Below are 22,690 nucleotides of genomic sequence, written 5' to 3'. Positions count from 1 at the left end.
GCCATTTGAGGACTTTTGGGGACCCTAGAAACTTTTGCCTTTGTGGATGCTATGAGTTTCCTATGGATGCCATAAAATCACTACAGACTTAGCAGTTTAAATAGTACACATGTATTACCTTACCATTCTGGAGATGAGAAGTCCTGAGATCTAGGTGTCAGCAGAGCTGTGCATCTTCTGGAAGCTTCTAGAGGCTGCCCACATTCCCTGCTCAGGGCCCCTTCTTTCAGCCTCAAAGCAGCAACAGTTGCCATCTCACCAGCTGTCCTGTGCCCCCCCTTCCACTTTTAAGGACCCCTGTGTCTACCCTGAGCCCCCCCAGACAACCCAGGGTCATCTCTCTATTTTAAGGTCAGCTGATTAGCAATCTTAATTCCGTGTGCAACCTCGAGGCCCTCTGCCATGAAACCTAGCACGTTCACAGATTCTTGATCTAGGACATAAACATCAGGGCAGGCCACTACTCTGCTGAGCACAGGCCACTTCCTCCCTAAAAAAAATTTTTTTAAACCGTTTTTTGACCGCATGAGTATAAAGATGAATATATGAACATTATCTATTAAAACCTTTTCTTCCAGTTAGCAGGAGGGGAAGAATGAAGGGGAGTAAGTCAGAGGGGAGACGAACCATGAGAGACGATGGACTCTGAGAAACACACTGAGGGTTCTAGAGGGGAGGGGGGTGGGGGGCTGGGTTGGCCTGGTGACGGGTATTAAAGAGGGCACGTTCTGCGTGGAGCACTGGGTGTTATGCACAAACAATGAACCATGGAACACTACATCACAAACTAATGAGGTCATGTATGGTGATTAACATAACAATAAAAAAATTAAAAGAAAAAAACCTTTTCTTCCATCTAAAAGCTCATTTGTTTTATTCAGGTTGTCAAAGAGGTTAAACATTGTCATGGGCCCCTAAAGGTCACAAGGCCCCTGGCACCATGCCTGCTGTGCCTGATGGGTAAGTGGGCCCTGGGTGCAGCCGGCAATGCCCTTTGGCCCCAGATTCCTCAAGCAGAAGCACCCACGAGTCCATCCGTGGGGCTTGAGGCCTCAAGGCGCAGGGAAAAGTCATGAGCAATAGCAGGAGGAAGGGGGGACACAGAAAGCACAGGTATATTCACTCTGAACATACAGAGGGAGATAACCAAGTCACTTGTGTTCTCCAAACCTCAGTTTCTTCATCCACAGAGTGGGGACAAGAAAGGGACCTTCCTGGCAGAGTTACTGACGGCACCTTGTATAGTGAGGCAGAGCGCTCAGCCACCCTGGCATAGGGAACCAATGTGGTTTTATTTAACGAAATTTTCCTGCTGGCCAAATTAATGTCAACCAAATACAGATGAGTCACAGGAAGGTTTTCACAAAATGTCAGGCTCTACTTCTTTGCTGCAGTGTGACTGAGCCAGTTCTAGTCTTTCCTGGGTGCCCTCTGGGGCTGAGGGGGCACTGGAGGTTCGAGCTGTGAATGGCTAGAGGAGGGAGCTCCGAGGAAAGTGGGGGTGAGGCCACGTTATAAATCACAGCAGCCACGGTTCACGGAGTCTCTGCTGTGTCCCGAACGTGCCACTGCTTCTCACTGAAGCACTGTGTCTCACTGAACCCTCACAACAGGCTGAGAGAGGGAGTCGTCACTTCTCCCTACAGACCAGGAAACAGAGGCTGGGAAGGGCCGGGAGCCCACCTGGACCACCCACCTGCCGCAGGGTCAGGGCTCGAAGACCACACAGAGGGAGCGAGGCCCATCGGAAAGAGGGGAGGACGTGGTCTGAGTGCCCTAAGAGCACTGGCTGGAGAGAAGAAAGAGGGGTTGGCACAGGGGCTGGAGCGTGAGCGGGACCCTCCGCAAAAGACCGGAAGAAGTACCAAATCAGCAGCAACAGGGCGCTCACTGCGTGCCAGGGGCTATCCTAACTGCCTGCCGTGTACTAACTGGTTCAGTCCCCTCAGCCACCTTCTGTGGCAGGTACTACTGTCATCATTTTAGAGATAAAGAAACTGAGGCACAGAAAGGCTCAGAAACATAGCCAGAGCCACGCCAACTAGGAAGTCTGGATCCCCGACTCACCCCGGAATCGGTGCTCCTGTCTGCCCTCCCACACCAGCTGAGGACCCGGTCATCGGAGAAGGAAGGACAGAGAAGGCATGGGAGAGCTGCCTCCCCAGAGGAGTTTCTCTCAGTGGTCTGCGCACCAAAGAGCCCCCCTACTCAGTGGTCTCTCAGTGGTCTCTCAGTGGTCTGCGCACCAAAGAGCCCCCCTACTCTCAGTGGTCTCTCAGCGGTCTGCGCACCAAAGAGCCCCCCTACCCTCAGTGGTCTCTCAGTGGTCTGCGCACCAAAGAGCCCCCCTACTCTGAGTGCATTCTGGGAAGGGGGCAGCAGCCCAGCCTCTGGATAGGAGAGTCGGGCCATGATCTGAACAATTTTGAGTGATGCAGCAGGAGGGGCGGTCGCTGAGCTTTCCCTCTGGAGCGTGCTATCTAGCACTGCGGGTTCAGTGGCACGCAAGAGCTAGGTCCTGCCTGCTGCCTGGGAGTGAGATCAGTGCCAGTACCAACAAATAAATTGGTCATCAAATAAAGACAAGTTAGGACACAGAGCGACTAAGAGTGGGTTTCAAAAGGATGGTCAGAAAAAAGCCTCTGGATGCAAGAGGGCGGAGCCTTCAGACAGAATGGCAAGTGCAAAGGCACTGAGGCAGGAGCATGCTTCCTTTATCTGTGGAACAAAGAGGAGGCTCCGGCTAGGGGTGCAGTGAGCAAAGGGAATGAGTCAGACAGATAGTGGGAGCCAATCCACAAAGGCTATGTGGGTCCAGGGTGGAAGCATGACATGAGCTAAGTAGGGGAGGGGCCCCACTGCAGGCAGGCCTCCCTCCACCAGGAAACAGATTCGAGAAAAGACAGGGTGTACCCAGCAACCTTCTGGAGGGTTTCCTGGGGAGTCACAGCTAGGGAAAGTGGACCCTTGAATAAAGCAGGGTGGAAAGTCCATCCCTGGGAAGGAGCTCTAGAGTTGTTTTCCATTTCAAAGATTTTACCTTCTGAGAGCTTCTTTCTTAGTCACTGGCACCCAGGAAACCAGGTATGAGCCATGCAGGCATAAGTGAGAGTTTTATTTAATTTCAAACAACTCTCTCTGCATTGTGGAAACATAACATGAAGAATTGATCGCATGCCTGGCCTTTTACTTGAACTTGCAGAGGTTTTCACGAAAACCCTTCCATTTTGTGCCAAACTCAGCAATTCAAAGACTGTCAGTTTTCAAAGAAGTTAGAAAGGAGTGTGGAAGCTTCTGTCTTCCCAGCCCCCTGCAGGTGGCAAACATTTCGTGTCACCAGTAAGTGAGGAGACACAGCACCACGCGTTCTGAAAACACACACACACTCAACAGGAGATGAGTGATGATGTGCCAGCCAGCCTCCCTTCGAGCTCTGCTCCAGGGACTGCTGGGCGTCCCTCCGAGCTCCCGGCCCCAGCCCCTGGTGCCCCTTCCCTCTGCACCCGGATGGGCTGCTGCTGTGCATTCTTGGAGGTGGGGGGGGGGGCAGTGAGAGAGCCATGAAGGCAGAAAACCACATGAACAGAAGAGAAAGGGAGGGCCTGGGTGAACACTGCTCATTGGGGAGCCGGAGGTCCAGTCACTGGGCAGAACCCCAGGCCAGGCAGGTGCTGGGAAGGCTCCCCCTCCAGCCCATGAACACCCTCCAGCGGCGTCTCTATTCGCCTCTGCCTCTACTTACCTGCGTTTCCCTCCTCACCAGTCCCCACCAGCTCTTCAGCCGCCCCCTCCTCACCTCTCCTGAGCTGGGGTCCAGCGTGTCCTGCAGATGCTCCCAACAGGGACAGCACGGAGTGCCAACCCTGCAGCCTCAAGATTTCCAGACGTCTGCTCCTCTCGGACCCTCCACTCACACCCCACCCCCCACCCCCGGGTCCCAGATCATCACCTCTGCTGGCCCTGCAGAGTCTTCAGATGACCCCTGTCCTCCCTGCCACGCTTGTGTCACTTCTAAAGCCTCATCTCCCCCAGTGGCTCCTTGAACTTGCCCTTCACTTCCAGCGAATCGGCCCTCTGCCCTGGATTCCCCCCCCCCACCAGCCCGGGAGCTGAACCTCACACCCTTCCTTCCAAACGCGCTCTGTGCCCTACCAGCTCGCAAAACGCCCTTGTCCCCGGACCTCCTCCAGGGAAATGGCCGCTGACTCTACCGCCCCCTAGTGCAGAAAGTGCCCTCAGTGCCAAGTGGGACCGTTACAACTCTAGGAGCTCCGGACACCAGCCGAGCGCTCGGCAGCTCTCCCTGTCCTCTTGCTAGAAGCGTCCAACCCCTACACCGGCCACACTCACTGTCTGCAGAGGACCCCGCCTCCTGCTTCAGCAAGAATGTAAAACCAACCCTCTAGCGCCAAGGCTGTGAATCCACCTCAGGGTTTCTCCCCCACCTTCAGCGTCTCAAGGGACAAGGAGACCCTCTTCCTTTCCGGGATGAGCTCCTCCACCAGCGTCAGTCCCACTCCTCCCAGTCACCCCCGCGCCCCTCAGCGATCTGCCCCGTCGCCACCAGCCCCTCCTGTGAACGCAGCTGTCGCCGGGGCAGAAGGGCGAGACAAGCCTTTCCTTGGGGCACCTCGTCTGCTCCTTTCCTTCACCATCAGAATTGTGTACGGGAAGGCCCACACCCAGAACCTTTGCTACAGGGTGCCTGGGTGGCTCAGATGGTTAAGCGTCTGCCTTCGGCTCAGGTCATGATCCCAGGGTCCTGGGATCGAGTCCCGCGTCGGGCTCCCTGCTCCTTGGGAGCCCGTTTCTCCCTCTGCCTCCCTCTCTCTCTCTCTCTCTCTCTCTGTCTTTCGTGAATAAATAAATAAAATCTTAAAAAAAAAAAAAAAAAGAACCTCTGCTACAGCTTTCCCCTGACAAATAGAAAGCCAGCTCCACCATCACTGTGTCCCCGGTCACAAGCCTGGCTCACAGCCGGGGCCCCCACTCCTCTGGCTCTAATGAGCCCACCTGCTTTTTAAAAAGTCAGCCAACCAGCCAAACCCTCCCAGTCCTCACCTTATAAACTCATCAGTCAAACAGCTACCTCACTTCAAGGACACATTTACAGACTCTCAAGAGAATGAGAATCGTTTTGTTTATTAAACAATTAAAATTTAAAACATTTGGTTATTTTTTAATTGCCTGTATCTTGCCCACATCATTACAGCATCTATTCACCTCCAGCAGAATAATTAACTTTTCAATCATCACCTTGGTTATAACTGTAACACCCGTATGTCTAATAAGTTTTCTGAAGTTAGGGAAATTAAAGATTGGCTTTTATTAGTATACTAACATTTCACTAAATTGCAGTGCGATGGAGAAGGATAATTTCTACTGGTGAAAAGTATAAATTATTCAGTATCATGAAAATAATTATACTTTATTACTTTCAAATAGAAAAATTATTAAAACTAGAATTATAGTTTGTCATCAACTGGATTATGAACTAGTCGCAGACCTAGGCTAAGCCTTGTGACCTGCCATATGGTCCTTCACGCCTACATCCCAAATCTGATAACAGCTCTATCCCCATCCCTCATCAACGGGTACTTTGCGGATGCTAGTGGATCTGTTAACATACTGGATTCTTCCATTAGACTGAAAGCTCCCTGCAAGCAGGCCACTCCTTGCTCACCTTGTATCCCTAGTGCTGAGTACGGAGTGCTCAGTAAGAGCTGAATGAATTCATAAACACACGAAGAGAATGTCAGAAACAAGTAAGACTATGGATGTTCACTTAAAAATACCAACCATACGAGGCACCTGGGTGGCTCAGTCGTTAAGCGTCTGCCTTCGGCTCAGGTCATGATCCCAGGGTCCTGGGATCGAGCCCCGCATCGGGCTCCCTGCTCAGTGGGGAGCCTGCTTCTCCCTGTGTGTGCTCTCTCATCTCTCTCTCACATTCTCTGACAAATAAATAATTAAAATCTTCACACACACAAAAATACCAGCTATGAAAGTCCTACAGATGAAAAGTATTAATAATATCCTTAAATATATATGCACTGTAACTCCCACGTGCTCCCATATTCTAACAACCAGACAGAAGCCTTTATACACAGCAATACCCATCTGGCTCCCACCTCAAAGGGCCGGCAACCCCTTGCCCTTCCATTCCTACGACATTCCCAGCCAAAATGCAACTCTCTGAGATGAGGGTAGGTTCTGCATGTTTAACTAGAAAAATCAAGCTCTAATTCCTACCCTGCCCTTGCTTGTCTTGGCTTGAATTCCACAATTTCCCTTTACCCGGTAAGATTCAGGAAGTGGCCACGGGCCTTTGGAGGAGCAGGCAGGGCTGTAACCGGCCCACTCAGGCCGGCCGTTCAGTATGCTTGTTACCAGAGCTACGTGGATGAAGGTGTCCTCCAGGGCTCCTGCGCTGGGGTGGGGGTGGGAGGGGGCGGGCAGGCTAGGCAGGCAAAGCTCCCCTGCACGGCCCAGAATCACACAGCGCAGCCTCGCCTCCCTGTATCCTCCAAAGGTTTCTGTGGCTAAAAATAAAGCTTCCAAGCCACGGTTTTAAATAAACCCAAAGCGATGCAGAGGGAAGAAACTAACATTTACTGAGCACTTACTATGTGCTGGGTAATTTCGTTTGAGCTCCACTGCATTTTGACCCCATAGAGAATAGTTATCTTATTTCAGGCAGCAAACTGAGGTTCCAAGAAGGGAAATCTCATAACCAACAAGAGTCAAGAGCCGTGACGTGACTCCAAAGGCATTCTGTTGTCCGTGCCATCGTCCATCACTAGAAATCGTCACTCCTCAATCTTCCACGGCCCCTCTCCTCTCCCGACTCCCATTGCAAACTTGCTCTCAGTGACTGACACTCGCAGATTAATGAACTCATCACCATTCCGTGTGAACGAACCTTTGTCAATTTGTTACTTCCTAACAATATTCGTTCATTAAAAAATCATTACCTGAGCGTCTTAATAGATGCCTGGTACGGGGCAAGGCGACCAGGCATTATCTCTACCATAACGGTCCTCCCAGACCGGCAGGGAGAAATACAGGAGCCCGTAATTAGGAATACTAAAAATGGTACCAGAGGGGCACCTGGGTGGCTCAGTCGTTAAGTGTCTGCCTTCGGCTCAGGTCATGATCCCAGGGTCCTGGGATCGAGCCCCGCATCGGGCTCCCTGCTCGGCGGGAAGCCTGCTTCTCCCTCTCCCACTCCCCCTGCTTGTGTTCCCTCTCTCGCTGTGTCTCTCTCTGTCAAATAAATAAATGAAATCTTAAAAAAAAAAAAAATGGTACCATAGACGCTTGTCCTGGGAACAGCGTGGGGATCGAAGTCATGGGGAGAGGGAAAGAGGGACACCTGTTGCCTTCTTCATTGTCACTATTTGATGGTTCCTATGGCTGACATGTTTTCTGGTCATCCTGGAACAGACCCCAATGCTTCTAACATTATTCATGCCTCTGGGGAAAAAAAAGGTTCAGATACCAAAATGCATCCTTCTTGTCCCATTTCCTCTTCAGTCCTTAGTGGAGACAGTCCTATTCCAGGACATAAGACAAACTGAAACTCATCAAATTTCTTTCCATTGTCCTTGAAGGACAATTTGACGTGAAATACATTTAGCCAAAAAAAAAACCAAAAAAAAAACTCTGACTCTTAAAAGCAATTCTATCCCTTGTCTTCTAAGATGTTCCTATCCTAGGCATAGTCAAAGAAAGATACTGTTCTACTGCAATTTCTTGTTCACCTAAAATGCTCTTGTGTTCTAGATGAAATGGAATGTGAGTGTTATTCCTACCCTGCTCGGTCTTTCTAATCCAATAATAACTCGACTACTGGCTCTCTAATGACGGTGGTTAGACAGGTTAATATCCCGGCATTAAGGTAAAATCCCTTCATTCATCCCTATGCATAATCTCAAGATCAGTCTTTCTGTCCAAGTTTCCATTCCCCTTGAGCAATTCAACATTTTCTTCTCCCAAATTCTTGCCTTTCAGAATCTAAACAGTGAAAACAATTGTCACAGTAATAAGCTGATTAGAGCACAATGCACACCACGGAGCAAAAATCATCATTATGAGCACATACATGGGCGCTGCTGAAAAGCAAAGTGAAAAAAAACGCACTGCACAAATACATAACTAAATGTTGTCAAAATGCACAAACCATCCCAGCTCCGGAAATGTATTTGAATGACATAATTCAAAGGAAGAAAAAAGTATGAAAATGCTTTCTTGCAAAATGATATGTGATACCAGAAAACCGAGAAGGTAGCTGGAGCCATGGCCAGGTAAATTACAGGCTATTAAAAATGACCATTACGACGTCTCAGTAACAGCATGAAAAATGCTTTGATACGTTCTTAAGTTAAAATAACATGATTGAATATGTAATAGGATTACAAATATGTCCCCCAAAAACTATGTTTGTCTAAGGACAGTGGAATCATGGGTACTGTTTTTAAATGTTGCTAGATGTTATAATATCGTCTTTACAATAAAATAGCTCAGAGGAAAATAGATGATGAGTCACTGCCTGACAACTGTCATTATGTAAGAAAGTCCCCTCTACAGTGACAATGACAGGCAGTTAAATGTGAGCACAGATGTCAGGTTCCCCTCCTTTATCCTGGTTTATTTATTAACGTTGACCTTTCCAGGAATTAAAAATTAATCGAATCAACAAATTACAGACAGATTTTACACAACTGCCAAGAGGTAATGAGCAAATACTGACATGAAATTCTAGAGTGTGGCACAGACAGGAAAGTGAGGCGGGCAGGGCAGGAGGGGTCTTAGCTAACTGGGCCAGGTCCCTAATGTCAGCGTGGGACACCTTTGTGCCCTTGGCTTCTCAGTTGTCATCAGATGTTAGAGGAACTTGAAAATTCTCGCTTAAATTCAGAGAGCACCCAAGGTCCTGTGGACCCTTGTAGGCCTTGCCTAGCACCCGGTCTCCGCTTGCTTGCCGTCCACACGGCTGGAGTCACAGGACAACCCCACAGATGCAGCCCTGCTTCCATCTCCACGGCCAGCCCTGGGTTGAGGTGGGGAGGTTCTTTGGTTTTTTTTGTGCGCATTGATTTGGCACATACAATTTTTCATTATTGCAGTAAAGATACATAACATAAAATGTATCATTCCAGCCATTTTTAAGTGTACAAGTCAGTGGCATTCAGCGCATTCACATCCTTGTGCGACCACCACCTCCATCTAGCTCCAGAACTTTCCATCACCCCAAACTGAAACTCAGGACCCATTAAACAACAACTCCCCATTCCCCCTCCTCCAGGCCCCGATGGCCACCAAGGGGTCTCACTAAGTGGAATCACACAATGTTTGTCCTTTTGTGACTGGTTTATTCCACTTAGCATAACGTCCTTAAGGCTCATCCATGGTATAGCACGTGTCAGAATGTCCTCCCCTTTTAAGGCTGAGTAATATTCCATTGTATGCGTGTACCGCAGGATGGAGAGCCTACCTCTCTTAGGGTTACTATCGGTTTCATCTTGTTATTGACCCAACCCTGGGCCCAAGGTCAATTCTGAGAAATGGGCTCCATCTCGTTCTCAGGCCTCATACTGGCTCACCCTTCATTTCTACTACTTCTCTATAGTCCTTTATTTGGGAACCTCTCTGGGCTTCCAGTCCTCAGATTCTAAAGGACTCCTACTGTCTACTCCAGAACAGTGGCTTGGACCTGTTACCTATTGCTCACTGTCAGAGTTCCCACCTTGGGCTGTGTTCCATTTACCAGTCAGGGTACCAGTAACTCATCACAGATCCAAGATGGCAGCCACTTGCCTAAGCTGCATTGTTTGTACAACACCTTTGTCTACTCAGCCCAACCTGCCAGGTGGGTCCTTCTCTCTCTTCTTGTACAGGGGATAACAACATTTCAAGAGATGCTTGTGTCTACAGCAATCCCAGCATCCTGTCCACATTCCAATTTTCTTCCCTTCTGTTGCTTATCACCAGATACTTCTCTGCATCTTCCCTGTCTCTGTCCAAACCCTGTAACATTAGACCCAAGGCATGGAGTCTAGAAAAGCACAGGTCTACCCACACTTACAGCCAAAGTGAGTTCCTCCCTTGAGTGATGACACCAGTGAATTTGGTCAGACGTCTAGCATCCACTTCAATCCACTGATGGAGGTCATTCCTTCCTGCACACCACGCCCCATCGTAAAAGTCATTTTCATTAATACCTGCCTGGAAAGAAAGAGAGATGTTCTTCAGAAAGATCCAGAATCAATGAATATTTTCATGAGACTTGTGGGGGTTGGAGGGGGGTGTAGAAGAAAATGAGCACGGGACAAGGAAAAAAAAAAATCACTATGTCCTGAACACTCCATTTCCTAAATCATAACATGGAGTGGCCTGTTATTAAAAAGTTGGAAATATTTCAGTATGATATGTCCTCTTCTTGCCCAGTGTTGAAGATGAAATTTAATGAGCTCCCCTATTACTCATGCATCCAGCAGGCACAGACCGTCTCCTACGTACCAGCCTACACATGCCAGGTGCTGGGGATACAAAGGTGAATCCTTCCCTCCCAGAACCTCACCATCCAGGCAGGAAGAAAGACATGAAAACAGATGAATTAGAAACACAATGGGGCCTGTGTTATTTCGGGAGCCAGAGCAAACTGCTACAGGAGCATTTAAGGATAATGGCTAACTTGGTCTGGGGGAGGCCAGGATAGAGGTGCTATCTGAGCTGGGTGTTGAAGGGTAAGTTTATCTAGTGAGTATTTATTTATACTGGCGTTTAAGTCACCTGACGTGTTGAGTTTTGGCTACTATTGCTACCAAAGATTCTTTTGATCTGAATTTGCAAGGCATGTGACATTTCTGCTCTGGAATTTTCCCTATATTATCACCATTTCAAGAGAGAATTCCAAGGAAGGATGAGATAAAAGGGGGAAAAAGGGATATTGGAACTAAGTGAAGCTTCCTAATTCACTAAGACCCTTTCTACATGAACCCATGGCTATTCCCATAGCTATTTCACAAAGACAGAATCAGAAAAAAAGTCTAAGTGATGTTTGAAAGACAGGCCAGCCCACCTTTCCCCCCTCTGAGCACCTTTCAGCTCAAATTCTGGGGCAGCCTTACTTCTAATGGGCATCAGTGCTGTGAAACTCACAGTCCAGCTACAGCAGACGAACAACATGGCCAAGGCTTCCATGAGTGGGGCCCTACCGTCTCGGCGCCAGCTAACATCAGCCTTATATCAGGACCAAACCATAATACATGCACTCCCACCCCGTCCTGAAACAATCTGGAAAGAGCTTTGAGGGAAATGTCAGAACACTCACATATGACGGTCTCCTGAAAGCACTACCACCTCAGGTGAAGGTGATGGGAAACACCCATTAGTCAACATTCTCCAGAAACTCAAGCTCTCAATTAACCAGCCCCTTGGGATCTCATGGCATACGGGGCGTCTGTGATCGGGACCTGGGAGTGCTACAAGGTTCTGCCTTCTAGAACCGTCAAAGAAAGGCTAAATTAGGCAAGTGTGTCTTACCGGTATTCACCCATGCTTGGGTGGGCTTTGTTAAAGTGAGGGTGACTCTCTGACACCCAAGCTCTCATTTCCCAAAACTGCCCGCCAACAAGGAGACCACTGCCCCAGGCTGGAGGCTACTGGCACGGCCCCTGCACTTCCTCACCAAAGGCAGGGATCCTCCAGTGACAGACACCTGCACAGCACATCAATACCACCATCGAGCTTCCTTTGAGAAACCGTAACACTTAAGTTTTTGCTGGGCTCCTCTTTTCGCGTAAACAACCTGTGAGACTAGTGTTTACTTCTTTTATTAAAATTAACCTTCACCGTGCCTCTATGATCTGCCAGGTACTGGCCCGGCTAAGAGGAATGGAAAGGTGGAAAACGTGTGCAGTCCTTCCTGCCCTCTTGGTGCCCAGAATGGACGGACTAAAGTCTACACGCGCAGCTTGTGTTTTGGTCTCGGCACCTTAAAATCAACCACCGCACAAAGTGCTGGTTAAGAGCTTATGCTCTGAAGTCCTCCTGCCTCGGTGTGAATCCCAATCAGCCACTTCCACCCTGTATAAACTCAAGCAATTTGCCTAAACGCTCTGGGCCTCAGTTTCCCCATCTGCCAAAATGGGGGCAACGCTCATTTCTCCCTTAGGGTATTGACGGTGTTTACAACAGGACCTGGCACCCTGTGTGGGCTCAAAAAAAAAAAAAAAAAAAAGCGAGCACTTAACAAATGTTAGTTATCCGTATATTTAAAACAATGACTATTTGGCATATTATGGAAATATGGGTGCTTTATGAATTATCTCACATTCTACAAAATTATAAGGAATTACAATACCATTCCGGGCCCTTGCTGCCACATTTTCTACAACTTCAAGTATCCAGAACAGAGTTACAAAATCTGAAAAAAGAGGAGACTCCTAGTCTAAAGTTTTCAATAGGAATCCATGTTGTCCCCCGGGGGATAGTTGGCAAAGTCTGCAGACATTTTTGGCTGTCCCAGCTGGCACACATGTGCCACTGACAACGGATGGACAGAGACCAGGGATGCTGCTCACCATTCTGCAACGCACAGGACAATACCACCACACCACAAAGCAGCGTCTCCTCCAAAGTGTCAGCTGTGCCAAGATTGAGAACACCCGGTTGCGGGCTGAGGAGACGAGAACAGAGCTGCCACAGAGCCTGGGATTTTCACCCCGAGAGAATCACAGAATGTGGAGGAGTTATCCCCAGGCCATTCCATTCCACCAAAGTCTACTTGACTCCGACTTGGAATTAAATTTGGGGCTCCGGGTTTTGGGCCAGCCCGGGTATTTTGCTTCTGCTGCTGATCTCAGCTCTTCCTGAGCACACTAGACCTTCAATTAACTGCAGTAAGGTGTCAGGAGATTGGAAGGCCCCTTCCAAAGCTGACTCACAGGGAAGGGACAGCTACCTCTGCAAAATCAATTATGAATTTATAAAGCAAGTGCCTGGAAGGATTCAGCAAAAGAGGAGGGGCCGGTCCCAGAGGTGTCACCAAATTTCAGCAGAGAGCAATCCGTGATGTCAGTAGGACGTCTGGGAGACCAAGAGAAGGGTACACTCATCCCTTTCTGTTCAAAAATGCAGGAAAGACTTCATAGATGTTGGAGAAATTTCTATCAGAAGTTGTTGGAATAAGAAGTGGGATTCCTTGGAGTATAAGCTAGTCTTGAAAACACCACTAAGACGGAATGATAATTTGTACACTGAAGGGCTCCGTAAATTAAGAATTAATATAGGGGCGCCTGGGTGGCTCAGTCGTTGAGCGGCTGCCTTCGGCTCAGGTCATGATCCCAGGGTCCTGGGATCGAGCATCGCCATCGGGCTCCCTGCTCCGCGGGAAGCCTGCTTCTCCCTCTCCCACTCCCCCTGCTTGTGTTCCCTCTCTCGCTGTGTCTCTCTCTGTCAAATAAATAAATAAAATCTTAAATATATATATATAATTTTCTCTAGGCAATTAAGTCATACTCATCATTTCTTTACCTTAAAAAAAAAAAACACCAATGCATCTAACAGACTAAATTTTGCTTAAGATAAATGTGGAAATTATTAAATCCAAAACAAAGAGAAAACGTGATACTATCCACTTAAGATCAAATGGGATTTTTCTGAGGCACCTGGGTGGCTCAGTTGGTTAAGCGTTTGACTCTTGATTTCAACTCGGGTTGTGATGTCAGGGTGGTGAGATCGAGCCCAGGCTGAGTGTGAAGCCTGCTTAAGGTTCTCTCTTTCCCTCTGCTTCTCCCCCCGAATCTCTCTCTCTCTCTAAAACAAAACAAAAAACAACTGAGATTTTTCTGTTTCAAGATGATAGAGTAAATGTTGATTTCTCTGCACTCTATTCTCAAAAACTCCCCCCAAAGAAAACAAGATAAGGAAATACGATCTGACAAAATTTTGTCAGATCTCTGACAAAACTGGGAGACATTTATAATCTCCAAATAACAATATATGAAGACAGAAATCAGATGGAGGAGTCCCGAATGACTCAGCAAGAGAAGGAGATGCAAGCTTACAAGGGGAACACCAGTGAGAAGCAAGTCACCCAGGGCTTTAAAAAGCTCTGAAACTAAACTCCTAGGCAGCTTGAAAGGCGAGGCAGGGCCGAAAACAGGGAACTGATTCAAAACGTATAAAAAAAAAAAAATAGATTCCCACAGAGCTCTGTCTACAGATCTCCCTACCCCACAGAAGACCTGAAATTTTTCTCTTTAAAAAACCAAACAATCCTAGAGGCTCTGGATTTGGGGGCTCCAGACACAGGAGGGCAGGTGTGATATGATGGATAAAAACAGAGAACTCAGTCAGTGGATAGCCGCAGATTGAAGAGTGAGACACCCCAGCTCACCTCCTCCTTCCAGCTCCAGGACACAAGGTAGCCAGGCTTCCAACAAACAGAAATTAAATAAACTAAAAATATAATGGGGAACAGAAGAAAATCTCAAAGAAATTATAATGACTATCCCTTGAAGAAGCAGCTCTTGCTTGCATAAAACAAAAGGATATTCTTAGAAAGGAAAAAGGAGCTCTTGTAATGTGAAAATTACAGTAACAATGGGCAATCAAAGAAAAATAAGAAGAGTGGGGGAAGAAATTATTAAAAAAAAATTACTATAAGTGAATAATGTCCCAGATCTGTAAGGTTTAAGTCCGCAAAACACTAAGAATCCACTATGATGAATAAGACCCACACCCAAATGTATCTTTATAAAACTTCAAAACATCACACATGAAGAGAAGATTCTAGAAGCTTCCAGAGAGGAAAGAAATATGTAAAACCAAGCCAAAGGAATCCACATAGTACCAGAAGTCCTAGTAGCAACATCTGAAGCTCAAAGAATGGAGGGATAATGACTTCAAAATTCTGAAGGAAAAGACTTTTCACCCATGAATTTTACACTCGGCCAAACTGTCCATTGCGATGGTAAAATACATTTTCGGATTCACAGATCCCCCCCCAAAATTTCTCATTCCCCAATTCCATAAAGCTGTAAGACGAATGCGCTCCACAAAAATGAGGCAGAACACCAAAAAGAAGGTACAAGATCCAGAAATCAAGGGTGCCGACATAGGAGAGAATTCCCAGAATGAGGGAGGAGATAGTCCCAGGAGAGCAGCTGTATAAAGATCTGGAGAGCAAGCCATTCACAACACAGCAGGTCAAGGGCTCCTAAAGGAATGTCTTACAGAAACATAAAAAACAACTCTGAGACTAAAAATCATTGAACAGGTTTGACCTTACAGAAAATTGTATTAGGGGGTATTTTACAGACCCAGACCTATTACAGGGCACGGGAAATGTTTTTTACAAGCAGCTCTAGGAAAACAAAAAGGTGTCAAGAAAGGATACCGAGTGTATCTCCCTTGGCTCAAAACTGCACTATTTCTGGGCTCAAGCAGTAAGCACTATTTACACAGTCCTAATAATGAAAACCTTTAATGTAGATTTACCCAAAATTTGAGATACAATTTCACTGGAAGGATTAAAGAGGTTAAGGTAAAGGGATCAGAAAAATGAGCTGAAATTTTCATCCTCTATAATATGAATTCAGAATAAAAAGTCAAAAACGTGCAAACCAATACATGTCAATATGTGCATACTATTGAGAAATAAATATTTGGAGCACCTGGGTGGCTCAGTTGGTTAAGCACCCAACTCTTGGTTCCAACTCAGGTCATGATCTCGGGGTCATGAGGTTGAGCCCCACATTGGGCTCTGTGCTGGGCGTGGAGACTGCTTCAGATTCTCTCCTCCCTCGTCCCTACCCCCACCCACCTAAAAAAATAGAAATAAATATTTAAATTCCCAAAGAAACAATTAAAAGGAGTTTGGAGTAGTTGCCTCACTCACAGCCTGTGATGGCTTCAGGGGGTCGGTGGGTGTGGGGATGCACAGGCAAGGCACCTTTGTTTTTTGCTTTTTCCAATTTTATTGAGGAATAATCGACAAATATAATTATATATTTAATATATTACATAAATATATCAGGCATAAATATCTGCTATACTTAAAGTATACAATGTACATGTACATTGTGGAATGATTACCAAGATCGAGATAATTAACATATCCATCACCTCCGGGTTAACCTTTTATGTGCTGCGAATGCTTAAGATGGGCTCTCAGCAACTTTCAAGTGTACAGCACCATGATATTAACCACAGTCCCCTGCTGTGCATCAGATCCTCTGAACTTATTCCTCTTATAATTGAAAGTCAGTACCCTTTGTCTTACACCTCCCCACCTCCCCTCCCCCAGCCCCTGGCAACCACCATTCTCTTGGTTTTTTTTTTTTTTAAATCATCCTTTAACACTCTGATTCTCAAACTACTTGCTTACAAATATAAATTTTAATTTTAAAAAGCGAAGGGAAAGGCAATGGCATAAAGAAAGCCTGATTTGTTTACTCTTCCATTCTCCAGGTGTCTACAGAGCTCCTACTACATGCTAGACATCATGAAAAGTGCTCTGCCTTATGGTATATATAGAAAACAACAAATCTCAAAATTACTATGCTGTTGTAAAGTCATTGATGTGCACTGTAATTCATAATCATGGGCTGCCTCTCTACAGAAGCACCTGGAATGAATTAAAAAGTTATATCCAACTGAATAGAACTATTTAGCAATTCCAGGATAACTTACTTAGAGCTGCCACTGTGCAGACACAGCCCAGGACTATCTGGACAAAAACAGAATAATGTGACGGTTATTTTAAAATATCTTTGAGAAAATCTTAGAAGTACTCGCTGAAACCTTACATGTTGCCAACAAGGTACCGCCACTGGACAGGGGGTGGCCTTAGCTAAAAATATTAGATGTGACATATGATTAAGAGTTAATCTCCCATATAAGGGCCATCATCTTGCCAGTATATCTCCTTTGGTAAACCTCTGTGATAGACCTTTGATAAACCCATAGAACTGCCCAGGTACAAGTCAGCTAATCCTTCCGCAAATCAGCAGAGCATCTTGTCCCAGTTCAGACCTCAATCAGCAGTAGAGCTGGTTGAAAAGAAATATTCATTGTTTTTGAAGTGATTGTCAAAACCCAAAATCAAAGTCTTAAATAGTTCCTTGCACTGGTCAATAAATACCTAGAGCTTGAAATTTCAAACACTTTAAAGTAAAATCTATTAAATATACTATAAGCCACTTGTTGTTTAAGAAAAACTCACTTTGTTTCGGGTTTGTATCTGCTGAGACATGTGGTTGAATTCGCTTTATGATAACACCTAAGTTTTCTTCTACTAACAAGTGAGTGCTCAACTTAGCCCATTGACAAATACTCTTTGTCGTCATAGGAGTCATCAACTTTTCTCAGATATTGTATTTTTCCTGCTTCTTTTGTTGTGCTTCATCTTTGAGTACTGAGCTGTTTTCTTGGCTTTAAGTCCACACCTCCTCTGAAATATTTTATTTATTATTGGAACTCTAAGCGATTTTTACTCTTCATGTACTCTTTTGGGGGGTTGTTTTTGGTTTCTCTGTGGTGGTTGTTTCAAGTTCTTAAATTCCAGTTAGTTAACACCCAGTGTGATATTTGTAGCAGGTGTAGAGGTTAGGGATTCACCTCTTCCCTGCATCCCCCGGTGCTCATCACAAGTGCCCTCCTTAATCCCCATCGCCCATTTCATCCATTCCCCGCCCACCTCCCCTCCAGCAACCCTCAATTTGTTCTCCCTAGTTAAGAGTCTGTTTCCTGGTTTGCCTCTCTCTTTTTTTTTCCCCTATGTTCATCAGTTTCATTTCTTATCCTCTACAAATTTTAAAGGTATGTCTTTGTTTCAGTTATTAATTTAATAACTACTAACTTACATAACATACCTTTGCGCAATATGCTTAATTCAACAATCTTAGAAAGTCCCTGTTGACTCCCTACTATAGGCAGTGATGAATTCATTTCTACCTGCTATGTCCCTTCTTCTCCTTCATCACCTAATTTCATTCACCATATTCTTAACATTCACTTTTAAAGTTTAAATCAAATATACCTTTCTATGATTTACCAGCTTTTTAATAAAGTTTCCATTGAATTAAAAAAATGCTTCTATGTATAAGGATGGATATTAACCAGACTAACTATGGTGATTATTTCGCAATATATACAAATATCAACAATATATACGAACACTGTATCATTGTATCAAACACCTGAAAGTAATATAATATCGTATGTCAATTACACCTTAATTAAAAATTTTTTAAAAATTACTCCCTTAAAGAATCTGATGTTTACATTATGTAAAAATATTAAAATCATTTTAGTAACTAAATAGTAGTCCTGTCCAGCCATACTTTGTTTCATTGTGCTTCACTTTATCACACATCACAAATACTGTGTATTTTTACAGTTTGTGGTGGGAAGGTTTGTGGCATCCCTTGGTGCCATTTTTCCAATGGCATTTGCTTATTTCCTGTCTCTTTGTCACATTTTGGTAGTTCTCACAATATTTCACACTTCTTATTATCATATTTGTTACGGTGATCTGTGACTAGTGATTATGACTCCCTGAAAGCTAAGTTGATGGTTAGCGTTCTTTAGTAATAAAGTATTTTTTAATTAAGGTATATACTTTATTTTTTAGATATAATGCTGTTGCCCACTTAATAGACTATGGTATAGTGTAAACATAACTTTTATATGCACTAGGAAGCCAAAAAATTCATTTGACTCACTTTATGGCAATATTCACTTTATTGAGGTGGCCTAGAACCAAATCCCCAACATCTCCAAGGTATGCTATACTGGAATTAAATTTATTAAGAAGCAAAGAAAAGGTAATTCTGAAATATGATGGTAAAGCAGGAGAACAGACACATGATTTTATTGTTTATTTCAAGTTTCAATAAAAGTTGAAATAAAATTCTTTAAAAATAAAATATATACAAAAAAGTGCGCAAGTCCTAAGTTCAATAAATTTTACTGCATACTCACCCATATGTCCACACCCACATCAAGATGTAGAACATGACCAGCTTGCCACAGCCTCCCTCTGGCCACCTCCCAGTTATCACCTGCCCCCCAAAGATAACCTCTACTCCGACTTCCATTTCCCCAGACTTGTTTTTCTGTTTTTAAATTTTATGTAAATGAAACTTACCGTAACTACTCTCTTGTGTCTGGCTTCTTTTGCTCAATGTTATATCTGTGAGATCAATCCATATTATCACAGGTAGCAATAACTTATTCTTTTTCGCTGGTGTATAGTATTCCATCATACGCATATAGAGTGCCTTATTCATTGTATGTCGAGGGGCATGTGTCTTGTTACCATTTTGGCTTGTCATGAATAATGGTGCCATGAACCTACCCGTCCCTGCCTTATCACGAGCATATGAATGCATTTCTTTTAGGCATAAGAGTAAATTTGTCAGATGAACACAGGTATGAGAATGTTGAGCTTTAGCAGATATTCCAAAAACATTTCCAAACCTGGGCGCCTGGGTGGCTCAGATGGTTAAGCGTCTGCCTTCGGCTCAGGTCATGATCCCAGGGTCCTGGGATAGAGTCCCGCATCGGGCTCCCTGCTAGGCGGGAGCCTGCTTCTCCCTCTTCCTCTGCCTCTCTCTCTCTGACTCTCATGAATAAAAAAAAAAAAAAAAAAAAAAAAAAAACAACATTTCCAAACCTGTGCTATTTTACATTTTCAGCACTGTATAAAAGTTTCTATTGTCCCACTTCTTTGCCTACACTTCATACTGTCCATTCTCCTTAAAGGATATGTGTCATATCTCATTATGTATTTTGTATTTCCTTGATGAGTAATGATTGAGAACATCTTATCTTGTTCCCTACAACCACAGGGCCTTTGTACCTACCATTCCTTTTGACCTGGAATTCTTCCCTCTCCACCAACCCTTTGTCTGATAACCTCTTCACTTCTCATCCTGCTTCAAGTGTTAGCCCAAGTACCCACCCACAGGGAAGTCTCATTGATCTGCAGTCTGAGGCAGGTTTACTGAGCATAGAGAATCACAATGTTATGGGTTCAATTATGTCCTCCAAAAAGATATATACGAGTCCTAACCCCTGCAACTTCAGAGTGTGACCTTATTTGGGAAATGAGTCATGCATGGCAGATGAAATTAGCTCAGTGGAGATGAGGTCAGACTGGAGTAGGGTGGGCCCTAAATCTGATGATGGGTGTCCTTGCAAGAAGGAGAAATCTGGACACAGAGACAGACACACACAGAGGGAAGATGATGCAGGGGCACATGGGGGACCGCCATGTGACCCTAAAGACAGAGATGTGAGCGATACAGCTATAAGCCCAGGGACACCGCGGGACGCCCACGACACCCTGCTCCAGCTACACCAGCCTTCTGCAGCTCCGTGGTAGTGCCACACTTGTGGTCAACACAGGACCTTTGCTCAAGCCATTCCCACTGCCTGGAGTGCTCCTCCTACACCTGCCTGACTCCCTGATGATCTCCTTCAAGCCAACTCAGCCCCAGGACCACCTCCTCAATGAAGCCACCCTTGCTTACCTTTAACAACAGCCGGTCCCCTCCCCAGAGCCGGCCCTCCTGACCCCCGCGGCCAGCTCTAAGTTTGTTGTGTTTTCTCTCCATAACGCTCACCACCCTCTGACACACTAGAAAAGCTCTATTTTATTACATTCCCTGCTTTATCTGCCTCCATGGAAGCTTTCAGATGGGAAGGATCTGTGTCCCTTGGGTCTCTGAAGTATCCCGAGCACCTAGACAGGGACCACCACTTGGGCAGGTCCTCCCTAAATATTTGCTAAAATGTCAGCACTATTTCTGTTCTTGCTCTTCACGGTTTCCCCAGGACCGGAGGTAGGTCTGTGTTAATGAAATCAATCAATCAATCAACCGATCCCGCAGTCAATCAAAGCGTTTGCTCTGATCTCTTCTCTTCTCCTCTCCCTGTCCCTCTCCTCCAATCCCCCCCCCCCCATGCAAGCTTCTCCACCCGTGCGGTGTTGTGCCCATGGAATCCCTGGTGCAGAATGCCTAGCACACCAACCCCCGCCTGTCCACATCCAGGAGACAGCCAGGATGGCCTGCGCGTGGCTAGGCAGACAACCCAGAGGGCCCGTCCCTACGAGTCAGTATCTGCGGAGGCCCAGTTCGCTCGTAGCCGAATGGCCACGAGGCCCATGCCCATGACTGTTGGTGCCCCTCAGGTTTCTCTGGGCCCTGCCAGGGTGGGGCCTGGAAGGTGCTGGGAGATGCTCAAGCCAGTGGTCCAGGACATGAGTCACAGAATGGGATGCTAGCCAAGGCCACAAGCTGGAGAACACACTAAACCTTCTTGTGGGTACCGGAGAAAATAAAGGATGAAAATGCAGCCAGAAACCTTGAATTTGAGTCTCAGCTGGGCACTCATTAGCTATGGGCTTGGGACAGGTCATTTAACCTCTGACTTCAATTTCCTTATCTCTAAAACAAGTTTTCCTCCGAGCATACTGAAGATGAAATGAAATACCAATTTAATGAGATTCAATAAAATAGTCAAGAAAATTCACATGGCAAGTAACAGAATCCGCATCTGAACCAGAAGGCCTGTGGTTTCTTAATAATCTGTGGTTCACAGGCTGGGGAGCCCCAAAGGGCCCTTTCCTTTTGTTTCCCTGTTCTTCTACTCTTCGACCTTCTCCGGTGTTTATGCCCTAAGCTTCTGGAGAATAAGAACAGTGCATTATCATCATTCTGGTAAATTCTCCTTCTCAATTTGCCAAGAGACTTATGATTTAGAATCTTTGGTCCTGTTATTCCCATAAAAATCCAAACATCCAAAATTCCAGCATTTTGGCCTCCAAACACTGTCTCCCAGACTGCTTCTTAAAGCCAGATAGAGCACAAAATCCCTTTATCAGAGCAAGCAGGACATTCCTTGGTTTGGAAGCCATCCCCACTGTGATTACTTCTGCCTCTGCAGCACCTAGCACATTTACAGCCCCCACTAGGACCTGCAGAGTTACAGATGGGTTTGGTGCAGCCAGAAAGAGACTGGAGGCTGAGCACCCAGAGAAGCGGAACGATCTGATGGGACAGACAGGCTGGGGGGTCGGAGGACTCTGGGTACAGACGATTCCATTGATAAAGCAGGAGTGGGGCAGGCACAGGGTGACATCTGAGAAAACAGTGCTACCCCAAGCGGCCCCCATATTTGGGCAAAGTGGGGCACCAGGTGTCTCAAGGCCAAAGGAGACAGGGAGACAGATGATGAGATGTGCCCACGCACATCAGCTTGGACACCAGGATGAAACCTGTTCGACTGTTCTATAACCGACTTCAGGCCCTCCCGGGGGGGCGCATCCGAAGCCACAGGCGTCGGCCGTCTTCAAGGCTTACACCTCATTTCAGGTACAAAGATTATCAGAATGTTGGAACTGGATCCTAATATCAGCATCCAGGTGCTCCAGAGAATTCCTTTAAGAGAATGACTAATAAGAGGAGCTGTGATTGGTTTCAGTGGTGCTGAGTAACGGCTTGGACAGAGGCTGTCATTATAACCAGACATTTCCTCACGAGAGAGTGGGTACCAGAGGTGAACTTCTCTCAGGGGTCAAACTCCAGTGAGACAAGACATGGGCCACAGAATGCCACGTGACCGTGAGCAGGCACCACAGAGACATCTGGAGGTGTTCACGTAGGGTGCCAAG

At 45.9% G+C, this 22,690-nt stretch overlaps 1 protein-coding gene across 2 annotated transcripts in view; it reads right to left on the bottom strand.

Annotated features, from left to right (window-relative positions):
* CPXM2 (carboxypeptidase X, M14 family member 2) overlaps positions 1-22,690 on the bottom strand; it is a 146,810-nt gene that overhangs the window by 83,388 nt on the left and 40,732 nt on the right. For both annotated transcript variants that reach the window (XM_088020155.1, XM_088020156.1), the window contains one exon: positions 10,088-10,227. In XM_088020155.1, coding sequence (XP_087876281.1) covers positions 10,088-10,227 — 140 coding nt within the window. The remainder of the gene's footprint in view (positions 1-10,087; positions 10,228-22,690) is intronic.

This window comes from Eumetopias jubatus, unplaced genomic scaffold (assembly GCF_037043125.1).
Source record: "Eumetopias jubatus isolate StellerSeaLion01/CBP00866 unplaced genomic scaffold, mEumJub1_p1.0 scaffold_17, whole genome shotgun sequence".
Classification (NCBI taxonomy): domain Eukaryota; kingdom Metazoa; phylum Chordata; class Mammalia; order Carnivora; family Otariidae; genus Eumetopias; species Eumetopias jubatus.
Note: the sequence above shows the minus strand (reverse complement) of the source record. Positions and strands in the feature narration are given on the sequence as shown.